The sequence below is a fragment of the Artemia sp. Qi Xiang Cuo genome, chromosome 16 (assembly GCF_049724085.1).
Source record: "Artemia sp. Qi Xiang Cuo chromosome 16, ASM4972408v1, whole genome shotgun sequence".
Classification (NCBI taxonomy): Eukaryota; Metazoa; Arthropoda; class Branchiopoda; order Anostraca; family Artemiidae; genus Artemia; species Artemia sp. Qi Xiang Cuo.
The window spans coordinates 24638986-24663653 of record NC_142809.1 but is presented as its reverse complement, the minus strand read 5'-3'; the positions used below and the strand labels follow the sequence as shown (position 1 = coordinate 24663653).

At 33.5% G+C, this 24668-nt stretch overlaps 1 protein-coding gene across 1 annotated transcript in view; it reads right to left on the bottom strand.

Annotated features, from left to right (window-relative positions):
- The window catches only part of LOC148942705 (uncharacterized), a 125139-nt gene that overhangs the window by 10578 nt on the left and 89893 nt on the right, over window positions 1–24668 (bottom strand). Inside the window, exon 5 of the mRNA XM_089102574.1 lies at window positions 13952–14124. Coding sequence (XP_088958700.1) covers window positions 13952–14124 — 173 coding nt within the window. The remainder of the gene's footprint in view (window positions 1–13951; window positions 14125–24668) is intronic.

Below are 24668 nucleotides of genomic sequence, written 5' to 3'. Positions count from 1 at the left end.
CTATTTCGGGCTTTTCTAAGTTAGATTTCTTAGTCTTTTGTTGGTGTGTGTTGACTGAAACCTATGATTTGAGATATAAGGTTCTTAGTCTTTCGTTGGTGTGTGTTGTCTGAAACCTGATGTGTGTTGACTGAAACCTATGATTTGGGATATAAGGTTCTTAGTCTTTCGTTGGTGTGTGTTGTCCGAAACCTATGATTTGGGATTTGTCGTTTGCTTTTTGGACTTTTCAGAGCTAGGATTCATAGTCCCTCATATATGTTTGTTGTCTGAAACCTATAGTTTGGGATGAGTAGTTTGCTATTTCAGGCTTTTCTGAGCAAAGGTTTCCTAGTATTTCATAGATGTGCGTTGTCTGAAACTTATGATTTGAGGTGTGTAATTTGCTATTTCAGGCTTTTCTGAGCTAAGGATTCATAGTATTTCGTAGGTGAATGTTGTCTGAAACTTATGATTTGGGATATGTAAATTACTATTTCGGGCTTTTCTAAGCTAGATTTCTTAGTCTTTTGTTGATGTGTGTTGTCTGAAACCAATGATTTGGGATGGGTGGGTTGCTATTTTTGACTTTTCTTAGCTGGATTTCTTAGCCTTTCATTGGTATGTGTTGTCTGAAACCTATGATTTGGGATGGTTAATTTGCTATTTTGACTTTTCTGAGCTAGGTTTCTTAGCCATTCATAGGTGCGTGCTGTCAGAAAAGTATGATTTGGGATTTGTAGTTTGTTTTATAGACTTTTCAGAGCTAGGATTCCTAGTCCCTCATAGGTGTTTGTTGTCTGTGAATCCTATAGTTTGGGATGAATAGTTTGCTATTTCAAGCTTTTCTGAGCTAAGGTTTCTTAGTATTTCATAGGTGTGTGTTGTCTGAAACTTATGATTTGAGGTATGCAATTTGCTATTTCCGACTTTTCATAACCAGATTTCTTAGTCTTTCGTAGGTGTATGGTGTCTGAAACCAATGATTTGGGATGTGTGGGTTGCTATTTTTTGAATTTTCTGAGCTGGATTTTTTAGCCTTTCTTAGGTGTGTGTTGACTGAAACCCATGATTTGGAGATGAGTGGTTTGTTATTTTTTACTTTTATGATCAAGATTTATTAGTCTTTCATATGTGTTTTCTTTAATAAAATTATGATTTGGTATGTATATTTTGCATTTTAGAATTTTAAGAGCTATTTTTATTAGTCACTCATAGGTGTTTGTTGTCTGAAACTTCTAGTTTGGGATGAGTAGTTGTATATTTCAGGCTTTTCTGAGCTACGGTTTCTAAGTATTTCGTAGGTGAAGCTTCCACGTCAGTTTTAAGTTTACCAAGACATAAGAAATTTAAAGTTCAGTTCTAATTTTTCCACAGAACATAGGAAAAGTTATACTATGATTCTGGTTATTTTCTATGAAGATAGAAAGTTTCACTTTAATTCTAAATTTTCTTCAATCAAGTTCCAACTTTTCTCAAAGAGATGAAAAACTTTAAAATTCAATTTAAAATTTTCTCAACGAAGTCAAGGAAAGTTCAAGTTCTCTTCTGAATTTTCTCAATGAGAAATAAATTAGTCATTGATCATTTCTATTTTTCCAAATAATATAAAAATTTTCCACTTTAGTTCAGATCTGTCTCGAAGAGATGAAAAATTAAAAATACTATTCCAAATTTTTCACAAAATAAAAAAGTTCAAGTTCTCTTCGGAATTTTACCAAAGAACACAATTCCATTGTAATTTCTCCACAGAAAACAAAAATCTTTCACTTCAGTTCTTAATTTCACAAGAACAAAAAGAAATCTAGAGTTCTATTCTAAATTTTTCTGTGGAAGATAGAAAAAGTAATACCATACTTGTGAATATTTTCACGGAATATAAAAAGTTCTAGTTCAATTTTAAATTTTCTCAACGAAGTGAAGAAGAGTTCAAGTTCCCTACTGAATTTTACCAAAGAACACAATTCAATTTTAATTTATCCAGAGAAAATAAAAATGTTCCACTTAAGTTCTTTATTTCACAAAGACATAAAGAAATTTAAAGTTCAATTCTAAATTTTTCAGTGGAAGATAGAAAAAGTAATACCGTACTTGTGAATATTTTCCCAGGAGATAAAAAGTTCTAGTTCAATTTAAAATTTTCTCAACGAAGTGACGAAGAATTTAAGTTCTCTTCTGAATTTTACCAAAGAATCCAATTCAATTCTAATTTCACCAGAGAAAATAAAAATCTTACACTTCAGTTCTTTATTTCACAAAGACATAAAGAAATTTAGAGTTCAATTCTAAATTTTTCGATGGAAGATAGAAAAAGTAATACCATACTTGTGATTATTTTCTTGGAAGATAAAAAGTTCTAGTTCAATTTTAAATTTTATCAACGAAGTGAAGAAAAATTCAATTTCTCTTCTGAATTTTACCAAAGAAAACAATTCAATTCTAATTTCACCAGAGGAAATCAAAATCTTACACCTAAGTTCTATATTTCACAAATACATAAAGAAATTTAAAGTTCAATTCTAAATTTTTCGGTGGAAACAAGAAAAATTAATACCATACGTGTGAATATTTTCCCGTAATATAACAAGTTCTAGTTCAATTTGAAATTTTCTCAACGAAGTGAAAAAAAATTCAAGTTCTCTTCTTAATTTTAGCAGAGTACACAATTCAATTCTAATTTCACCAGAGAAAATAAAAATCTTCCACTTCAGTTCTTTATTTCACAAAGACATAAAGAAATTTAAAGTTCAATTCTAAATTTTTCGGTGGAAGATAGAAAAAGTAATACCATACCTGTGAATATTTTCTCGAAAAGATGAAAATTTAATAATACTGTTCCAAATTTTTCACAGAAGATAAAAAAGTTCAAGTTCTCTTCGGAATTTTACCAAAGAACACAATTCAATTCTAATTTCTCCAGAGAAAATAAAAATATTCCACTTAAGTTCTTTATTTCACAAAAGACATAAAGAAATTTAAAGTTCAATTCTAAATTTTTCGGTGGAAGATAGAAAAAGTAATACCATACTTGTGAATATTTTCCCGGAAGATAAAAAGTTCTAGTTCAATTTTAAATTTTTTCAACGAAGTGAAGAAAAGTTCAAGTTCTCCTCTGAATTTTCTCAAAGAAAAAGAAATTAGTCATTGATCATTTCTATTTTTCCAAATAATATAAAAATTTTCCACTTTAGTTCAGATCTGTCTTGAAGAGTTCAAAAATTAAAAATAATATTACAAATTTTTCACAGAAAATAAAAAAGTTCAAGTTCTTTTCGGAATGTTACCGAAGAACACAATTCCATTCTAATTTATTCAGAGAAAACAAAAATCTTCCAATTCATGTCTTTATTTTAAAAGGACATAAAGAAATTTAGAGTTCAATTCTAAATTTTTCGGTGGAAGATAGAAAAAGTAATACCATACTTGTGATTATTTTCAATGAAGATCAAAAGTTTCACTTTATTTATAATTTTTCTTAAATTTAGTTCTGATTCTTCTCAAAGAGATGAAAAATTTGAAGTTCTGTTCCAAATTTTTCATAGAAGATAGAAAAAGTTATACATTGATTGTGAATATTCAACATGAAGATAAGGAACTACACTTTAATTCTGAGTTTTCTCGAAGAAGTGCAAAATGTTCAATTTCTCTTTTGAATTTTCTTAAAGAAGAGAAAAAAGTTAGCTCAATTCTGAATTTTATCAATGAAAATAATAAAACCTTCCACTTCGTTTCATAATTTCCCAAAGACTTAAAAAATTAAAGTTCAGTTCTAAATTTTTCTGTTGAATATAGGAAAAGTTATACTATGATTGTGATTATTTTCCAGTGAAGATAAAAAGTTTCACTTTAATTCTAATTGTCTTAAATTCAGTTCCGATTTTTTGCAAAGAGATGAAAAATTTAAAGTTTTGTTCCAAACTTTTCATAGAAAATAGAAAAACATATACATTGATTTTGAATCTTCGACATGAAGATAAGGTGCATCACTTTAATTCTGAGTTTTCTCGAAGAAGTGCAAAATGTTCAAGTTCTCTTCTGAATTTTCTTAAATAAGATAAAAAAGTTAGCTCAATTCTGAATTTTACCAATGAAAATGAAAAAGCTTCCACCTCAGTTCTTAATTTCTCACAGACATAAAAAATTCATAGCTCTCTTCTAATTTTTCCAAGATAATAAAAAAGCTGACCATTCTTGTCAGGCTTTTTCTAAAATAGATTAAAAATTCTATGTTATATTCTAATTTAAATTTAATTTTTCTCCCCTTTGTTTTATAAATTTAGCCCATAAATTTTCGAAATTTTAAAATCAGCGACTTCATCTACGATTACGGACAATTCCTCAAACTCGTTCATCTAGCCTACAAAAAAATAGGTTAGGTATAAATAAATATTAATAGATAAATAGAAACATTTCTACATGTTTAAGCTAGGTTAGGTTAGGTTAACTTATCATGAGCGCTCATGATAAGTTAAACTAACCTTTTCTGTGGGGTATGGTTAGGTTAGGTTAGGCTAGGCTAGATTAAGTTTGGTTAGATTAGGTTAGGTTAAGTTAGGTTTGGTTAGCCTACGTACGCTTCACTTAGGTTAGCTTAGGTTAGGTGAGAGACAGGCAAAAAGTTAGGTGTATGATTAGGTTAGGTTAGGTTAGATTAAGTTAGGTTAGGCTAGGTTAGCCTACGTACGCGCGCGGACGTAGGCTAACCTAGCCTAACCTAACTTAATCTATCCTAACCTAACCTAATCATACACCTAACTTTTTGTCTGTCTCTCACCTAACCTAAGCTAACCTAAGTGAAGCGTACGTAGGCTAACCTAACTTAACCTAACCTAATCTAACCAAACTTAATCTAGCCTAACCTAACCTAACCATGCGCTCATGATAAGTTAACCTAACCTAACCTAAATTAAACATGTAGAAATGTTTCTATTTATTTATTAATATTTATTTATACCTAACCTATTGTTTTGGAGGTTAGATGAACGAGTTTGAACGATTGTCTTTAATAATAGAAGGAGTCACTCATTTTCTAATTTAAAAAATTGATGGGCTAAATTTATAAGACAAAGGAGCTAAAAATTAATTTAAAATTAGTATAGAACTTTAAATTTTTCATCTCTTTGAGAAAAAACCAGAACAGAAGTGGAACCTTTTTTATTTTCTTGGAAAAATTAGAAGAGAGCTTTGAATTTTTTATGTGTTTGAGAAATTAAGAACTGAAATGGAAGCTTTTTTCATTTTCATTGGTAAAATTCAGAATTGAGCTAACTTTTTTATCTTCTTTAAGAAAATTCAGAAGAGAACTTGAACATTTTGCACTTCTTCGAGAAAGCTCAGAAATAAAGTGATGCACCTTATCTTCATGTCGAAGATTCAAAATCAATGTATAACTTTTTCTATCTTCTATGAAAAATTTGGAACAGAACTTATAAATTTTTCATCTCTTTGCAAAAAATCGGAACTGAATTTAAGAAAATTAGAATTAAAGTGAAACTTTTTATCTTCACTGGAAAATAATCACAATCATAGTATAACTTTTCCTATTTTCTACAGAAAAATTTAGAACTGAACTTTAAATTTTTATGTCTTTGAGAAATTATGAACTGAAGTGGAAGGTTTTTTCATTTTCATTGATAAAATTCAGACTTGAGCTAACTTTTTTCTCATCTTTAAGAAAATTCAGAAGAGAACTTGAACATTTTGCACTTCTTCGAGAAAGCTCTGAATTAAAGTGTAGTTCCTTATCTTCATGTTTAATATTCACAATCAATGTATAACTTTTTCTATCTTCTATGAAAAATATGGAACAGAACTTCAAATTTTTCATCTCTTTGAGAAAAATCAGAACTGAATTTAAGAAAAATTATAAATAAAGTGAAAATTTTGATCTTCATTGAAAATAATCACAAGTATGGTATTACTTTTTCTATCTTCCACCGAAAAATTTAGAATTGAACTTTAAATTTCTTTTTGTCTTTGTGAAATAAAGGACTGAAGTGGAATAATTATGTTTTCTCTGAAGAAATTAGAATTGAATTGTGTTCTTTGGTAAAATCCCCAAAAGAACTTGAACTTTTTTATCTTTTGTGAAAAATTTGGAACAGTATTTTAAATTTTTGAACTCTTCGAGACAGATCTGAACAAAAGTGGAAAATTTTTATATTATTTGGAAAAATGGAAATGATCAATGACTAATTTCTTTTTCATTGAGAAAATTCAGAAGAACTTGAACTTGTCTTCACATCGCTGGGAAAATTGTAAATTGAACCAGAACTTTTTATCTTCCGGGAAAATATTCATAAGTATGGTATTACTTTTTCCATCTTCCACCGAAAAATTTAGAATTGAACTTTAAATTTCTTTATGTCTTTTCTGAAATAAAGAACTGAAGTGGAAGATTTTTATTTTCTCTGGAGAAATTAGAATTGAATTGTGTTCTTTGGTAAAATTCCGAAGAGAACTTGAACTTTTTTATCTTCTGTGAAAAATTTGGAACAGTATTTAAATTTTTCATCTCTTCGAGAAAATATTCACAAGTATGGTATTACTTTTGCTATCTTCCACCGAAAAATTTAGAATTGAACTTTAAATTTCTTTATGTCTTTGTGAAATAAAGAAGTGAAGTGGAAGATTTTTATTTTCTCTGGTGAAATTAGAATTGAATTGTGTTCTCTGCTAAAATTCAGAAGAGAACTTGAATTTTTCTTCACTTCGTTGAGAAAATTTTAAATTGAACTAGAACTTTTTATCTTCCAGAAAAATATTCACAAGTATGGTATTACTTTTTCTTGTTTCCACCGAAAAATTTTGAATTGAACTTTAAATTTCTTTATATCTTTGTGAAATAAAGAACTTAAGTGGAAGATTTTTATTTTCTATGGTGAAATTAGAATTGAATTGTATTCTTTGGTAAAATTCAGAAGAGAACTTGAATTTTTCTTCACTTTGTTGAGAAAATTTTAAATTGAATTAGAACTTTTTATCTTCCGGGAAAATATTCACAAGTATGGTATTACTTTTTCTATCTTCCATCGAAAAATTTAGAATTGAGCTTTAAATTTTTTTGTGTCTTTGTGAAATAAAGAGCTGAAGTGTAAGATTTTTATTTTCTCTGGTGAAATTAGAATTGAATTGTGTTCTTTGGTAAAATTCAGAAGAGAACTTGAATTCTTCTTCACTTGATTGAGAAAATTTTAAATTGAACTAGAACTTTTTATCTTCCGGGAAAATATTAACAAGTATGGTATTACTTTTTCTATCTTCCACCGAAAAAATTTAGAATTGAACTCTAAATTTCTTTATGTCTTTGTGAAATAAAGAACTGAAGTGGAAGATTTATGTTTTCTCTGGAGAAATTAGAATTGAATTGTGTTCTTTGGTAAAATTCCGAAGAGAACTTGAACTTTTTTATCTTCTTTGAAAAAATTTGGAACAGTATTTTAAATTTTTCATCTCTTCGAGACAGATCTGAACTAAAGTGGAAAATTTTTATATTATTTGGAAAAATAGAAATGATCAATGACTAATTTCTTTTTCATTGAGAAAATTCAAAAGAGAACTTGAACTTTCCTTGACTTCGTTGAGAAAATTATAAATTGAACTTTAAAGTTTTTCATCTCTTTGAGAAAAGTCGGAACTGAATTTAAGAAAATTTAGAATTAAAGTGAAACTTTCTATCTTCATAGAAAATAATCACAATCATAGTATAACTTTTCCTATCTTCTGTGGAAAAATTAGAACTGAACTTTAAATTTTTTATGTCTTGGTGAACTTAAAACTGACGTGGAAGCTTCACCTACGAAATACTAAGAAACCGTAGCTCAGAAAAGCCTGAAATATCCAACTACTCATCCCAAACTAGAAGTTTCAGACAACAAACACCTAGGAGGGACTAAGAATCCTAGCTCTGAAAAGTCCAAAATGCAAACTACACTTCCCAAATCATAATTTTCTGAAAGCACACACCTATGAAATGCTAAGAAATCTAGCTCGAAAAAGTCAAAAATAGCAAACCACTCATTCCCAAATCATAGGTTTCAGTCAACACACACCTAAGAAGGGCTAAGAAATCCAGCTAAGAAAAGTCAAAAAATAGCAACCCACACATCCCAAATCATAGGTTTCAGACACCACACACCTACGAAAGACTGAGAAATCTGGGTATGAAAAGTCAGAAATAGAGAATTGCATACCTCAAATCATAAGTTTCAGACAACACACACCTATGAAATACTAAGAAACCTTAGCTCAGAAAAGCTTGAAATAGCAAACTATTCATCCCAAGCTATAGGATTCAGACAACAAACACCTATGAGGGACTAAGAATCCTAGCTCTGAAAAGTCTATAAAGCAAACTACAAATCCCAAATCATAATTTTCTGACAGCACGCACCTATGAATGGCTAAGAAACCTAGCTCAGAAAAGTCAAAATAGCAAATTACCCATCCCAAATCATAGGTTTCAGACAACACATACCAATGAAAGGCTAAGAAATCCAGCTCAAAAAGTCAAAAATACCAACCCACCCATCCCAAATCATTGGTTTCAGACAACACACATCAACAAAAGACTAAGAAATCTAGCTTAGAAAAGCCCGAAATAGTAATTTACATATCCCAAATCATAAGTTTCAGACAATATTCACCTACGAAGTACTATGAAACCTTAGCTCAGAAAAGCCTGAAATAGCAAATTACACACCTCAAATCATAAGTTTCAGACAACACACACCTATGAAATACTAGGAAACCTTAGCTCAGAAAAGCCTGAAATAGCAAACTACTCATCCCAAACTATAGGTTTCAGACAACAAACATCTATGAGGGACTAAGAATCCTAGCTCTGAAAAGTCCAAAAAGCAAACTACACCTCCCAAATCTTAATTTTCTGAAAGCAAACACCTATGAAATGCTAAGAAATCTAGCTCAGAAAAGTCAAAAATAGCAAACCACTCATTCCCAAATCATAGGTTTCAGTCAACACACACCTAAGAAAGGCTAAGAAATCCAGCTCAGAAAAGTCAAAAAATAGCAACCCACACATCCCAAATCATAGGTTTCAGACCCCACATACCTATGAAAGACTCAGAAATCTGGTTATGAAAAGTCGGAAATAGCAAATTGCATACCTCAAATCATAAGTTTCAGACAACACACACCTATGAAATACTAAGAAACCTTAGCTCAGAAAAGCTTGAAATAGCAAACTATTCATCCCAAGCTATAGGATTCAGACAACAAACACCTATGAGGGACTAAGAATCCTAGCTCTGAAAAGTCTATAAAGCAAACTACAAATCCCAAATCATAATTTTCTGACAGCACGCACCTATGAATGGCTAAGAAACCTAGCTCAGAAAAGTCAAAATAGCAAATTAACCATTCCAAATCATAGGTTTCAGACAACACATACCAATGAAAGGCTAAGAAATCCAGCTCAAAAAAGTCAAAAATAGCAACACACCCATCCCAAATCATTGGTTTCAGACAACACACATCAACAAAAGACTAAGAAATCTAGCTTAAAAAAGCCCGAAATAGTAATTTACATATCCCAAATCATAAGTTTCAGACAACATTCACCTACGAAATACTATGAAACCTGAGCTCAGAAAAGCCTAAAGTAGCAAATTACACACCTCAAATCATAAGTTTCAGACAACGCACACCTACGAAATACTAGGAAACCTTAGCTCAGAAAAGCCTGAAATAGCAAACTACTCATCCCAAACTATTGGTTTCAGACAACAAACATCTATGAGGGACTATGAATCCTAGCTCTGAAAAGTCCAAAAAGCAAACTACAATTCCCAAATCATAGGTTTCGGACAACACACACCAACGAAAGTCTAAGAACCTTATAACCCAAATCATAGGTTTCAGTCAACACACACCAGGTTTCAGACAACACACACCAACAAAAGAATAAGAACCTTATATCCCATATCATAGGTTTCATTCAACACACACCAACAAAAGACTACGAAATCTAACTTAGAAAAGCCCGAAATAGTAATTTACATATCCCAAATCATAAGTTTCAGACAACATTCACCTACGAAATACTATGAAATCTTAGCTAAGAAAGGCCTGAAATAGCAAATTAGACACCTCAAGTCATAAGTTTCAGACAACACACACCTATGAAATACTAAGAAACCTTAGCTCAGAAAAGCCTGAAATAGCAAACTACTCATCCCAAACTATAGGTTTCAGACAACAAACACCTATGAGGGACTGAGAATCCTAGCTCTGAAAAGCCCAAAAAGCAAAACTAGAAATCTCAAATCATAGGTTTCAAACAACACACACAAACGAAAGAATAAGAAATCTAGCTTAGAAAAGCCCGAAATAGTAATTTACATATCCCAAATCATAAGTTTCAGTCAACACACACCAACGAAAGGCTAAGAAATCCAGCTCTGAAAAGTCCAAAAGAAAACTACTCATCCCAAACTATAGGTTTCAGACAACAAACACCCATGAAAGTCTAGGAAATCTAGCTCTGAAAAGTCATAAATAGTAATTTACATATCCCAAATCATAAGTTTCTGACAACACACACCTATGAAAGGCTAAGAAACCTAGCTCTGAATAGTCGAAAATAGCAAACTACTCATCCCAAACTATAGGTTTCAGACAATAAACACCTATGAGGGACTAAGAAATCTAGCTCAGAAAAGCTCGAAATAGTAATTTACATATCCCAAATCATAATTTTCTGACAACATTCACCTACGATACACTATGAGAGCCTAGTTCATAAAAGTATGAAATAGCAAACTACTCATACCAAACTAGAAGTTTCAGACAACAAACACCTATGAGAGACTAAGAATTCTAGCTTTGAAAAGTCCAAATAGCAAACGAAACATCCCAAATCATAATTTTCGGACAACAGACACCTATGTAAGGCTAAGAAATCCAGCTCAGAAAGGTCAAAATAGCAAACCATCCATCACAAATCATAGGTCTCAGAAAACACATCCCACTGAAAGACTCATAAATCAAGCACATAAAAGTCAAAATAGCACCCAAAACCCCCAGAATCCTAGTTTACAGACATAATACATCACCGAACGCGAGAACTCGGGGATGGCCGGTGGGGGCGATAGACGCGGGCGAGGAGCCCAGGGACCCTGTGGGGAACGGGGGGTTCCGTGGGAAGTGGGAGATGGGGATTGGAGCCCTTTGGATCGGGGTAGGGCGATCGGGGCCCTTTGGGGTTGGGGTAGAGGACCTCACGACACTGTTCAAATAGAACTTGTTTACTATAACGACCACACTCAAAACCTCTTCTAAAACCATTTCTAAAATCATCTTTTAAAATGTCTCTAACTGTTTCGCCGAAATAATTCCATAGCCTGTCTAAAACCGTTTCGCCCAAATAATCCCCTAAAAGTAATTTCTGTGTGTTCCTTTTGTTTTTTGGCATCTCTGTGCTTTCACATTTCAAATTTCTAGGAAACCCTTTCCTACGTTAATCTCTTTATCTCATAAATGTTCCTAGCTAAACTATTAAGGTTTCGTTAGAATATCAATTTATCTCTCCGACTTAAAGCTCAGTGAAGCCGTATTTAAAAGATAACAAGTGATGTCATTTATGATTCCTGACACTAAATATCAATGAAGCCCTATTTAAAAATAGAATATTAATTTTTCTCTCTGACCTAAAGAACGTTTATCCCTCAGACCTAAGATTAAAGAAGCCATAATGTTTCTTAATTCCCCCTCTAAACTATTAAGGTTTCGTTAGAATATCAATTTATCTCTCCGACTTAAAGCTCGGTGAAGCCGTATTTTAAAAATAGAATTTCTATCTCTTTAGACGTCCGCATAATTCCAAGATAACAAGTGATGTCATTTACAATTCCTGACACTAAAGATCAATAAAGCCCTATTTAAAAATAGAATATTAATTTTTCTTTATGACCTAAAGCACGTTCACCCCTCAGACCTAAGATTAAAGAAGCCATAATGTCTCTTATTTCCCTCTTTCGTGAATCAATACATTCCCCTAGCGAGTATGTAAATCAATTTCTCAGGTTAGGTTCTCCAAAAGATCAAAGAAGCCATGTTTGTTTCTTAATTCCCCCTTTCGTAAATCAATACATTCTCCCCCACCGATTATGTAAATCAATTTCTCAGGTTAGGTTCGCCTAAAGATTAAAGAAACCATAATATTTCTTAATTCCCCCTTCGTGAATCAATACATTCCCCCACCGATTATGTAAATCAATTTCTCAGGTTAGACTAGCCAAACAACAAAGAAGCCGTGTTTGTTTCTTAATTCCCCCTTCGCGAATCAATAATTCCCCCACCGATTCTGTAAATCACCCCAATGTCATTACATCTGGACAAAAATCAGCAAATAACTCGACCCTGAAACATCCATCAAAGTGAGAAAGTTCCTGTTTTTTCATTCTCACTGACAAAAAACAGGAACTTCCTCACTTTGATGGATGTTTTATAGTTTTTGTCAGTGAGAATGGAAAAACAGGAACTTTCTCACATTTATGTCTGTTTTTATGGTTTTTGTCAGTGAGAATGGAAAAACAGGAACTTTCTCACATTTATGTCTGTTTTTAAGGTTTTTGTCAGTGAGAATGGAAAAACAGGAACATAAATTGCTGTTGACATCCATAAATGTGACAAAATTCCTGTTTTTCCATTCTCACTGACAAAAACCATAAAAACAGACATAAATGTGAGAAAGTCCCTGTTTTTCCATTCTCACTGACAAAAACCATAAAACATCCATCAAAGTGAGGAAGTTCCTGTTTTTTCATTCTCACTGACAAAAACCATAAAACAGGAACATAAATTGCTGTTGACATCCATAAATGTGACAAAATTCCTGTTTTTTCATTCTCACTTACAAAAACCATAAAAACAGACATAAATCCGAGAAAAACATCAAATAAATCGAACAACACGCATAACCATCCAAGAAAACAACCATAAATGTGAGAAAATTCCTGTTTTTTCAAGTGAGAAAATTCCTGTTTTTTCATTCTCAGTGAGAAAACCATAAACCACGTGGTGATCGTCGGAGTCAATAAGGCCTTTCTACTCTGATTTTACTCTATTTTTTAGCAACAATTTTTTTTTTTAACAAGCGACCCGTAAATACATTTGTTTAAGCGAACGAGAAGTTACAGCAAAATATAACATATTAAGATTCTTATAATAGAATGGTCGATCAATATTCGTCTATTTTCAAGATATGAGATAAGTGGTTAAAATGTAATAGAGTGAGGTCAGGAAGTGTTCAACCCTATTGAAGACCAAAATTATGCCGATTTTGAATCCATACTCCACCTCCCCCAACTCAAAATTATATGGTAAAATTTTTCTTAGTTCTTTTTTAATTACTCTAAAATTAAAACTGCAAGCCAAAATCTTATTTCTTAAGCAGAATACCTTAAAACACTTTGAGAACAGAACTTTTGTAAGGGGAAGGGAATATAACAGTTTAATTCAAGATTTCATTTTGTCCGTAAAACATCCTTTTAACTTAAAATGGTGAGTGATTCTAACCTCTCTATATATTTCTCCTTTTTCAGCAGTGATGCCACCTCCTTTGCTTTCTCTCAAAGCCCGTCTAAGTCAATTTCTTTGTTTTGTTTTTCCAATATACTACCCCAAGTGGTATGAAAAAACTAAGCTAAAATAGGAAATTGAAATTCTTACTAAATGATTACATTGAGGCTATCTCTCTCTCTCTCTTTCTCTCTCTCTCTCTCTCTTTATCTCTCTCTCTCTCTTTTTCTGTCTCTCTCTCTCTCTCTCTCTCTCTCTCTCTCTCTCTATCTCTCTCTCTCTCTCTCTCTCCCCCCCCTTCTCTCTCTCTCTATCTCTCTCTCTATCTCTCTATTGCTCTCTCTCTTTCTCTTTCTCTCTCTCTCTCTCTCTCTTTTGCTATCTCTTTTTTTGTATTTACTAAATGCATTGACTACTGGTTAATCCTTACCTGTTTTTCCTTTTGTGTAACTTTATATCTCTGAAGCTGCATTTCTTCCCACTGTTTTCGTGCATTTTGAATAGGCTCTATTTCTGTAAATCTCCAAACTGTTGCTTGGGCTTTGTCTTCTTTGACTTTCTGCATTTTGATCCATGCAGCTGCTTCACGACGAACAAGCTCATCTGCAAAAAGTACCCTAAATATTTAATTTTTGCTCCCTTGTGAGTCAAATCAGCCAAATTTCACAATAAAAACAGCAAAGATATGAAAAAACAAATGGAAGAACTGATTTGGATTCAGCACAAGAAAACTACAAGAGCCACCCATTCGTCATTCGTTACCTTAAAAATGTTTTACACGCCGCAGAACATTAACTTCAGATAGAGTGTTCGAGATGATTGGGAATGACAAGCGGTATCAACCCCCTAGCAACACACTTTGATGAAAAACTCACATCAATAATCAATGGGACGAATGGGACAAACAGTCCCACTGATATTCCCACGGCTTGTTGCTGCATTCTTCGTCAAGTCTGGACTTGAAGGACGCAGTTGTGGTTGCAGTCATCGTTTCGTCTTGAAGGCTGTCCCAGTTATTAATGACAATCATACTCAGCAAAATATTTTTGCCGTATTCGTATCTTCACAGTATGTATAGAAGGATTGTGCGAATAGCCTCCTGTATGGTACTGACTTGCATGTTTCGTAAAGAGAGTTTTGTTTGGTTAGCTATTATATTTGTGTTTCAGCATCATGTCACCACGCCGACGTCTGAAGACGAGTGTTTGGAGTTGTAGGTGCTCCAGCCTCTTATTGTATTGTACATTTCGCAAACCAATTATGCATTTTGTGGCACGCCTACCAGCGGTTCTAGGCGGTCACCAGTAGTACCGCCACTCTGCTTTCTACCGGCCCAATAGCAGATTAACACAGGGAAATTAACATATGGTTGTTGGTTGTTGATTGTTGGTTATGTTTGTTGGTTAGTGGTTATGTTTATTGGTTATGAATGAATGAATGAATTTTATTAATAACCTGTCTTACAATAAACAGAAAAAGACAGAGCACAAACTAGAAAAGAAAGAAAAAGCAAAAACTGGCAAGAAAAACAAATACAAACAGAAAGAACTACGTAATAACACAACTATTTGAGAAGGTGGGCCCACTTGTGATCCAGGAGCTCTAGTTTTTTCACGTAATTTTGATTTACCTCCTCCACGGCACTCAGAGGCTCAACAATTCCACATTCCATATTTTATGGTAGTTTTTCTTGGTTATGTTTGTTGGTTATTCGTTATATTTGTCTGTTATGCTTGTTTATTTTGGATATTATTGTTGGTTTTGGTGGTTGGTTATATCTGTTGATTGTTGGTCATGTTTGTTGGTTGTTGGTTATGTTTGTTGTTTATGGTTGTTGGTTATGTTTGATGGTTTTAGATATGGTTGTTGGTTATGTTTGTTGGTTTTGGATATGATTGTTGGATATGATTCTTGGTCATGGTTATGGATGTTTGTTTTGGATATGATTGTTGGTTTTGGATATGTTTGTTAGATTGGATATGTCTGATAATAAATGGAGTTACTATCCAATACCACCGCTGTTTCTATTTCCCCATCTTGTTTTTCTATTAAAAGCTTAGACAGTCATTTTGTAAGAAATCATGTCTAAACATACTCCCCAGGTGGTAGACTTCCCCACGTTGTTTTTCCCATATAGGAATCTAGACGGCCATTATGAAATATGTCCAACATTTTCCTTTGGCAACCGTCATTTTTAGCACATTGCCCTGGCAGGAGTTCTATGAGAGTCCTCTGACGTCACGGCACAGGTAGGGAAATTAACATGGGATTTTAAAGGGTCAGATAGGGAGTCTGTGGAGCTACCAACCCCTCAAGCCGTTACACCTGTGTAACACGGTAATTGGTTCTATTAAAGGGAACACATTTGACAAGACTCCCAAGACACACCCCTCTGGAAACCAACTAAGTCACAACACACCCCGTTTCAAACGGCCATGTGTAATATACTTGACGCAATTTTATATAGCCTTCCGACAGGAACCCATGGGGGAATCCCCGCTTGTAACGTAACGACAGCACACACCTTATATGATCTTTCGTAATGATGGCGCAACCATCACTGTCACGTAAAACTTTTTTTTAGCATTTCAATTTTCGCCCGAAACGTAAAAAGCATTTTTCTTTCTTTTAACTTAATGGCGGCAAACACTTTATATAACGTCAGAACACGCTTTTATGTAACGACAGCGCGCATCACTGTTCGTTAATACCTTTTTGGCATTTTTTTTCGCCCGAAATGCTCAAAACATTTGTTCTTTCTCCTCGCTAGGACTCGAAAGGTCATTCCATCCAATGGAAAAGCGCTCCGAGCAACAGCACCAAACTATCATTCCCAGTGTTATGTCCTACTTATTATGTTCTGAAATTAACCTATTGCGTGTGAGAAAATTCCCATGTTTCGCTTTCTAGAATGAGATGTTTCCTGCACCTGTATAATTGGCACAGATAATTAGCACGTATTGGGGGAAACATTTTTATTCAGAAATTACACCTTTTCATTAAGTAACGCTTTTTGGGGAGTGACACCAAACAATATAGTTGATTGTTATTCATGCATTTATAGTGATAAAGGGGGAAATACAAGCTTAAATTTTGAAACACCATGATTGCCCTAGACTATATATTTAAAAGATGAAGGGTTTTGTAAATAATAGTTTTATTGATTCAAAAATTTTTACAAATAATATTAAAAACACAGAAAAAAGACTAAAAAAACACGATAAACAAAAATAACCCGTGAAAAACAAGACAAATGAAAAAAAAACACGCATTAAATTTACAAACGTATCCCTAAGAAATTAACATAGGATTTCAAACTCATCCCTATCTCTCTTCCCATAAGATTTTAAAGACATGCCCTGGTCCTAAGGGTTCTTCAACCAGTGACTGGCGCGCTGCAGGGGAGTTCGGCCATTGTCTACTCATTCCGCAGAGGGGATCCGGACTTCGGCTAGGCGATAAAGGAGGTTAAAAATGGTCTTTCTCAGATATTTAAAAAGTAGCAATAATGGGGAATTAACATGGGATTTCAAACGCATCCCTAGGAAATTAACATAGGATTTCAAATGCATCCGTATCCCTCTTCCCATAGGATTTTAAATACATGCCCTCTGACGTCACGGCATCCCTTGCAAGATTCCTACGGGATTCCTGTTTCCAGGTGGCAAGATTCACACCCCTGGCAGGCTCCCTGGGATTCCGGGTGTTCTATTATTTCTTCAGTATTGGCAAGATTTCTACCTATTTTTGGCAAATTATTTTTCTGGAAGATTTGACTATGGATATGCTAGCACTCGAGAATTTTTTAAGCAATTATTTACCATATTTTAGGAGTTGGACTCAGCGTATTGGAAGGGCCAGGAATTAGAGTTGAAATTGACAATAAATTGCAAATCTAGTTAAGACCATTAAAACAAGACTCTGAAGGTGGAGTTTTACGGCTGCCCCCTCTGCCATCTCACCCCTCCTATCAATCATTTTCAGAGGACGGAATGATATTAGAGCTAAATTTCTTTAGTTTATTTTAGATTGTTCCCCCCCCCCCATTCCCACCACGGAAAAAATTTCTTTTAACATTTCTACATTTGGTGCGAGTCCTAGCATGCAATTTCAGAGGAAGGGGGATGCTATGAGAGGTACATTTTTTTACGCTCTATTGATATATTTCCGAGAGCCTTTTTGAGAAATATTATAATATTAAGTAAAAGTTTTTTGGTATTAAGAGAAAAAGTTGTTGCTTCGATGAGAAAATTTGTTAGTGTTAAGAAAAACATGCTACTTCTAACAGAAAACTTGTCATCATAAACAAAAATTTTTTCTTCTAAGATATATTTGTTATCTTTGACGGAAAACTTGCTGCTATTAGAAAAAATACTTACTGTTAAGAAAAACAAACTATTATTTTCAAGAGACATTTGATGGTATTACGTAAAAGTTTGTTACTATTAAGGAAAAAGTTGTTACTTCGAAGAGAAAATTTGTTAGTGTTAACAAAAACTTGCCAGTTCTAGCAGAAAATGTTTAAAGAATATAAGTTTTAGTCTCCCTTTACCTCTACAAACCGTGATTATTGCTTATTGTCAAAAAACATTAAATCCAAGAAAGGCGGGTGTTCCAGAGAAAAAAAACATAATCCCTGATGTTCTTAAAAAGCATGAACAGACAAAGGCGACTCATGTATAAAATATAGGTTTAGTCTTCTTTTTACCTCCGATTATGCGTTATCGCCATGAATTATTAAAGCCAATAATGGCAGTGTATCAAAAGAAAAATCATAAGAAGCTTAATTATAAGACAGAGTCAATCCTAGAACTCCGGACCAAACCATAGAAATCAAGACCATACCATCGAAATCATGATCCAAGTATGAAAATCATGGCCAACTTCTAATCAATCCTTACCAAAATATTGAAACCCTGGAAAATTCACAAAAATCCAGAGCAAACTGTAGAAATCAGGGGAAAGCCTAGAAATCAAGGCCACCGTAGAAATCAAGCGCAAAATATAGAAATCATGGTCAACCTCAAAAATAATTACCATAACAAAAAAAGCCTGACAAAGTCATAAAAACAAATCAAGAAAAAAGTATAAAAATCAGTCCAGGTCCTAGAAACCTAGATCAAACCATAGAAAACAGGACCATTCGTTTCTAAAGGTACAGAAAGTCCTATAAAATGAGGGTTAACATATACATTTACTTTTAGCCAAAAAGTCTCTTCCTCAGTAGAGGGGCTTTTTCAGGTGATTTGTGGTACGAAATAACAATTCTACCTAAAAAAAAAGTTGTGCCTCAAGTTTCGGATGGGTCAATGCCGTGGGAGGCGCGTTCGTTTCTAAATGTACAGGAAGTACTATAAAATAAGGGTTAGAATATACAATTATTTCTAGCCAAAAAGTCTGTCCCTCAGTAAAGCGTTGTTTTCAGGTGATTTGTGGTACGAAACAACAATTCTAGCTAAAAAAAAAAGCTCAAAAGCATTGCGTGAAAATTCTGAGATAGTTAATCTATTTGAAAATCTGTATCCATTTTGTGCTGTGAGGTTCAGAGGTGGCAATAACGTATGAGGCGCGTTCGTTTCTAAGATGTGTCATTGCCTTGAAACTGTAGAAAATAATATATATATATATATATATATATATATATATATATATATATATATATATATATATATATATATATATATATATATATATATATATATATATATATATATATATATATATATATATATATATATATGTATTAGTATTAATAAAAACTTGCTACTTCTAACAGAAAACTTGTTATCATAAATAAAAAAAATTTACTTCTAAGAGAAATATCTTATCTTTGACGGTAAACTTGCTGTTATTAGAAAAAATTAGTTGCTATTAAAAAACTTGTTATGTCGAAGAGAAATTTGATAATATTAAGTAAAAGTTTGTTAGTATTAAGGAAAAACGGGTTATTTCGAAGAGAAAATTTGTTTGTGTTAAGAAAAGCTTGCTACTTCTAACAGAGAATTTGTTATCATAAGCAAAAATTTTTACTTCTAAGAGAAATTTGTTATCTTTGACGGTAAACTCGCTGCTATTAGAAACAATTTTTTACTATTACGGAAAAAATTGTTACGTCCAAGAGAAATTAAAGAGTATTAGGTAAAAGTTTGTTAATATTAAGGAAAAAGTTATTACTTCGAAGAGAAAGTTTTGTTCATGTCAAGTGTGGTAAAGCTTTCTAATTTAGTTAATTATTAATTGAATGAAAATATATTAAACTGCAAAAACAAAATTTCAAACTCCCACTTTGTAAGATAAAGATACAAATCTTGGAATGTGTGGGCTTGGAGGGAACTTGCTCAATAACCAATATCCCGGCTAATTGCGTCAATGTACCGAAAGGACGCGGTTAGTTTTTCATACATATACCCCGATTTTTGAGACTGGGGCAGACCTTTTTGACTTGCCGGGTGAACCTCTGCCCGTTTATTTTCTCATTAGAAATACCTTGGGATTTTGTCGGACCATTGTAACTGTCTGTATCTTATTATATATTATTGTAGTTTTTGAGACTTTTGGTCTACTTGGGGCAGGCAGTCCCAGTAGGATATCTATATCTGTAATTATTATGTGTAAATTAAATAGAAGTATTGTGTTTTAGAGAACCTCTTTACAATCTACCTTTAGTCCCTCGAACATACCCAGTCCGTACGCCTCATTACTTCAGTCATAGCCTAGGGCACACTACCAAAGTTTAATTACCTTACGGCCAGAGTTTACCTCCCCTATAAAGGGAGAATAAAGGCATCTACGACTACAACACCCAAATACCATAGAATAACAGTTCACAACAACTGGTGGTCGCTGGAAAAACTGGGTCGAGAAGGCTAGATAAAAATAGTAGATTGAAATAAAATGGCTTTACCAGAGGAAAAAATGACTTCCCTATCAACAGTACTTGAAATTGCAAAAATTATACCAGAATACGCGGGAAATTCAGATGTAGATGAGTTTATCAAAAAATTAAAAATTTTTGACGAACTAACTGAATCGTTTGAGGATTAGGTCAAAGAGCAATGCGTTGCAGCCAGATTAAAGGGAAACGCCCTTAAACATTTTGAGGCAATTAAGGAAAAAGAGCCCAAACACATCAGTACTCTAATTGAATCTTTTAAAACAAGATTCATAGAGACAAGCATCTCCGAGAGGTAAAGAACAGAGGTAGTCACATTCAATACATCAAATAGTATCAGGGAATATGCCGACAAAATTTGTAGATCCGTGTGTTTACAATTAGAGAAAGGCGGAAATGACGAGACATTACAGAAAGTACAACTACATACTTTTACCCAAGGGTTACCAAAAAAGTTATTAAGACTAATATTATCGCGGAAACCTGAAAATTTAGAGCAGGCTATAATACTAGTCGAAATAGAGGTAAAAATTTAAGAGGCTATGAGAAAATTTGATCATATGTCAATAGATAACACAGAAGCCCAAGAAAGTATAAAATGCGAAAGGGGACAGAAAAGGGTGAGCTTTGAGGAGCCGAATCGTGAACCAAAAAGGTGCGACGTAGGCCGAGGGTCGCCGTCTAGGGAAATAGCTGACAAATTACACGACCTTAAGAGATTAGCAGCTAATAACTATAGAAAATATGGACACCCTCCCCCACCAAAGACAGGTAGTTTGGGAACCAACAAGGACAGATCACAAACATTTAGGAGTAATAAGAAAATAAGAGAACAATTTAAGATAGATCTTAATTGATATTATTGTAACAGACTAAGCCACTATGCAGCAAAGTGCTGGCATAGATTACGGAAAGAAGACCAGACGTACAAAACAAAACACCAGTTCAGAACGCAGGGGGGGAGAAATTTAGGAAGGCAGGGAACAAATAATACTTGGCAAACACCTAATAATATTCCTGAATTCAGGCCTAGGAGGCAAACGTTTAACGATACCCAGGGTCAAAGTAGCAGCGCTGAATAAAACTGGGATAATCCCAAAAATTTTTGGGCATTCAGTGGGCATTTAAACGGAGAAACCAGCCTGTAAGGGTCGACAGAGCTGTTTCCTTACAAAGACCCCTATATAGTTTAGAATGTTGTGATACAAATGCGAATAATAATAATCTACCGATTCTGCGTTGTTTTAAAATTGAATGTTTTCAAAATTTAACATGTTTACTAGATACAGGCGCATCTAAATCATTAATTCGAGAGGAAGTTTTTAAGAGGTTTCCTCCTAGTGTCAAAAATTGAGTAAGCAGATGCCAGAATACCCTGACATCAGTGACAGGGCACAAGCTGACAATTTTGGGAGAATGTCCGCTGAAATTTAGTGCAGGGGATTAAGAAAAAACGGTAACAGTAATAATATGCAAGCAGCTACCAATTCCTTGTATTCTTGGAGTAGATGCCATCAGAAAATACGGGATTGTTTGGGAACCCATATCTAATACAATGAACATAAACCAGGCAAATGAAAATAATAAGAAAATTTGCGTAACAACAGATAACGAAAGTGAAGATTCGAATTATAACCTAAAAATAAGCGGAAAAATCACCATACAAGGGGGAACGACAGCTCAAGTTCTAGCGACATTAAATGCAAAAGTAGGAAAGGTTAAAACGATGGATGCCATGATAGGAGGGTACACCATAAAGGAATACCCAATGTTTTTCGTGGAAAATCAAGTTATAAAAATTGAAAATGGTATAACATACTTAAAACTATCAAATCTAGGTAATAATAAAATAAAACTGAACCAGGTAGAACTTGGATCAGTGGAAAATATTTCAAATTCAGAAAAAAAATCTATAAGCAGTCCAGAATTAAGCGTGAACTTCACTATCCACAAATCTATATCCTCGTTAAAACTGCAACCACACGAAGAGTATGAAATGTCAAAAAAGAATTTTTTGCAACAATTTGATTTAAAACATTTACTGGAAAACGTAAAAACTAGGGTGGAAAATATTCTTTGGGATTTTAAATGGACTTTTGCAAGACACAAAGCGAATTACGGATTAACTCACTTAATCATGCACAAAATATCAACAGAGGGCCCTCCAATTAAAAATTTAACGTATAAAACACCTTATCATTTAAAGCCATGGCTAGAAAGCCAAATAAAAGAAATGGAAGATCAGGGAATAATTAAAGAAAGTATTAGCGATTGGTGTTTTCCACTAGCAATAGTCAGGAAAAAAAATAACACCTGGAGATTATGTATAGACTTTAAATCACTAAATGCCGTCACGGTTAAAGACGTGATGAAGCTACCAAGAATTGATTCGATTTTAGATTCACTAGGGGGTTCAAAATATTACACTAGTTTTGATTTAATAGCAGGATATTGGCAAATCGCTTTAGATGCAGAAACAAAGCATAAGGCTACAGTAATCTTAGACGATGGAAGAACGTTCACATTTGAACGTATGCCCTTTGGCTTATCATTTAGTCCAAATTGTTTTAGTCGACTAATGAATTTGGTGTTAAAAGATAACGAACCAGGAAGAAAAAAAGATACCTTGGCTTATTTAGATGATGTAATTCTGTTTACAGGAAAACCCAGAAGACCACTTGGTTGGACTTAGAAAAATACTGGAAAGCTTTGAAAAAGCATGCTTAAAAATAAAACCAGAAAAGTTAAAAATAGTAGTGCCAAAACTAGTTTTTCTTGGACACCTGATAAACCAAGGTACTATTTCACCAAATCCAGAAAAATTTACAGTCATAGAAAATTTACAGCCTCCTAAAGATCAAAAAAGCTGCAGATCAGTTTGTCTGTTGTTAAGCTATTTTAGACGATATATTAAAAATTATGCCACAATAGCACAACCTTTGACAAACCTTTTGAAGAAATCAGGTAAATTCGAATGTCCAGCGGATTCAAAAAAAGCACTAAAAGAAATAAAAAGGCAATTATTACTGGCACCAATACTAAAACTACCAGATTTGTCACAAGACTTCTGTTTGCAAACATATGCTTCGGGGTACGGTATATGGGCCATATTATTAAACATAAATTCTGAAGGAGTTGAATCGATAGTCCATTACGCGAGCAGGTCACTGTCGGAGGCAGAAAAAAAAATACTCGACAGTTGAAAGGGAGTGTTTGGCAGTTGTAGTTCTTACAGAATATTTTCGACAATTTTTACTTGGAAAAAAAATCATTTTACGAGTACACCAATACTAACTAGTTTGGCTAATTGAGAAGAAAACTACTTCAACATATTTTGCACAAATGATATGACTTCTGCGAGCATATTCGTATACCCCAATATATATAAAGAGCCGTACGCACGTATTACTAGAGTGTTTGTCAAGAAATCTAGAAAAGGAAGAAAATTTGGTAATAACCATTCAGAACGAACTGGAAGGGCCAGAAATACTGTCTAATGAAAATATTGCGAAGCATCAAGATAAAGATGATTTTGTTTAGCAATGAAATCCTTTTTATCAAAAGGAACGGAACTGCCAGAGCACTTTAAACATTTTTTAAAGGACTTAGATAATTTCGATCTTGACGAAAGTAAAAATCTTCTAGTAAGATATCATAGACCATCGCAAGAATATAGAAAAAATGACTTTAAAATTATTACAGTTATTCCAAAATCTCTGGAAGGAGAAGTTTTACAGATGGCACATGTGACGATTAGCTGTCACATGGGAGAAGCAAAAACTATGGGGAAACTGAAAGGAAATTTTTATTTTCCAAAAATTTACTCAAAAGTAAACGCTTTCATACAAGGTTGCCAAGAGAGCGCCAAACAAAAGTCGCCACCAAGGACCCCTAGGGCTGAATTAGGTCAAGACCCAACTCCTTCAGGGGTAGGAGAATTAATGTCAATAGACATTTGGGGAACAGAAGGAAGATTACTAGTTTCTGGGAAAGCAAACAGGTGCGTACTAACCATAGTCGACCATTTTAATTCATATTTATACGCTTTTCCAATTAAAGACGAAAAGACAAAAACCATTTCGAAAGGTTTGGTCAATCGCCTATTACTGGAACACGGGATTTTCCCTAGAGTTTTACTTAGCGACAATGGGCCATGTTTTAGAGCCAAATAATTAGACGAAATTACAGAATATCTGGATGTTAGATGATGGTTTACCTCATCAAATATGGCAGCAGCTAATGGAAAGGTTGAGCG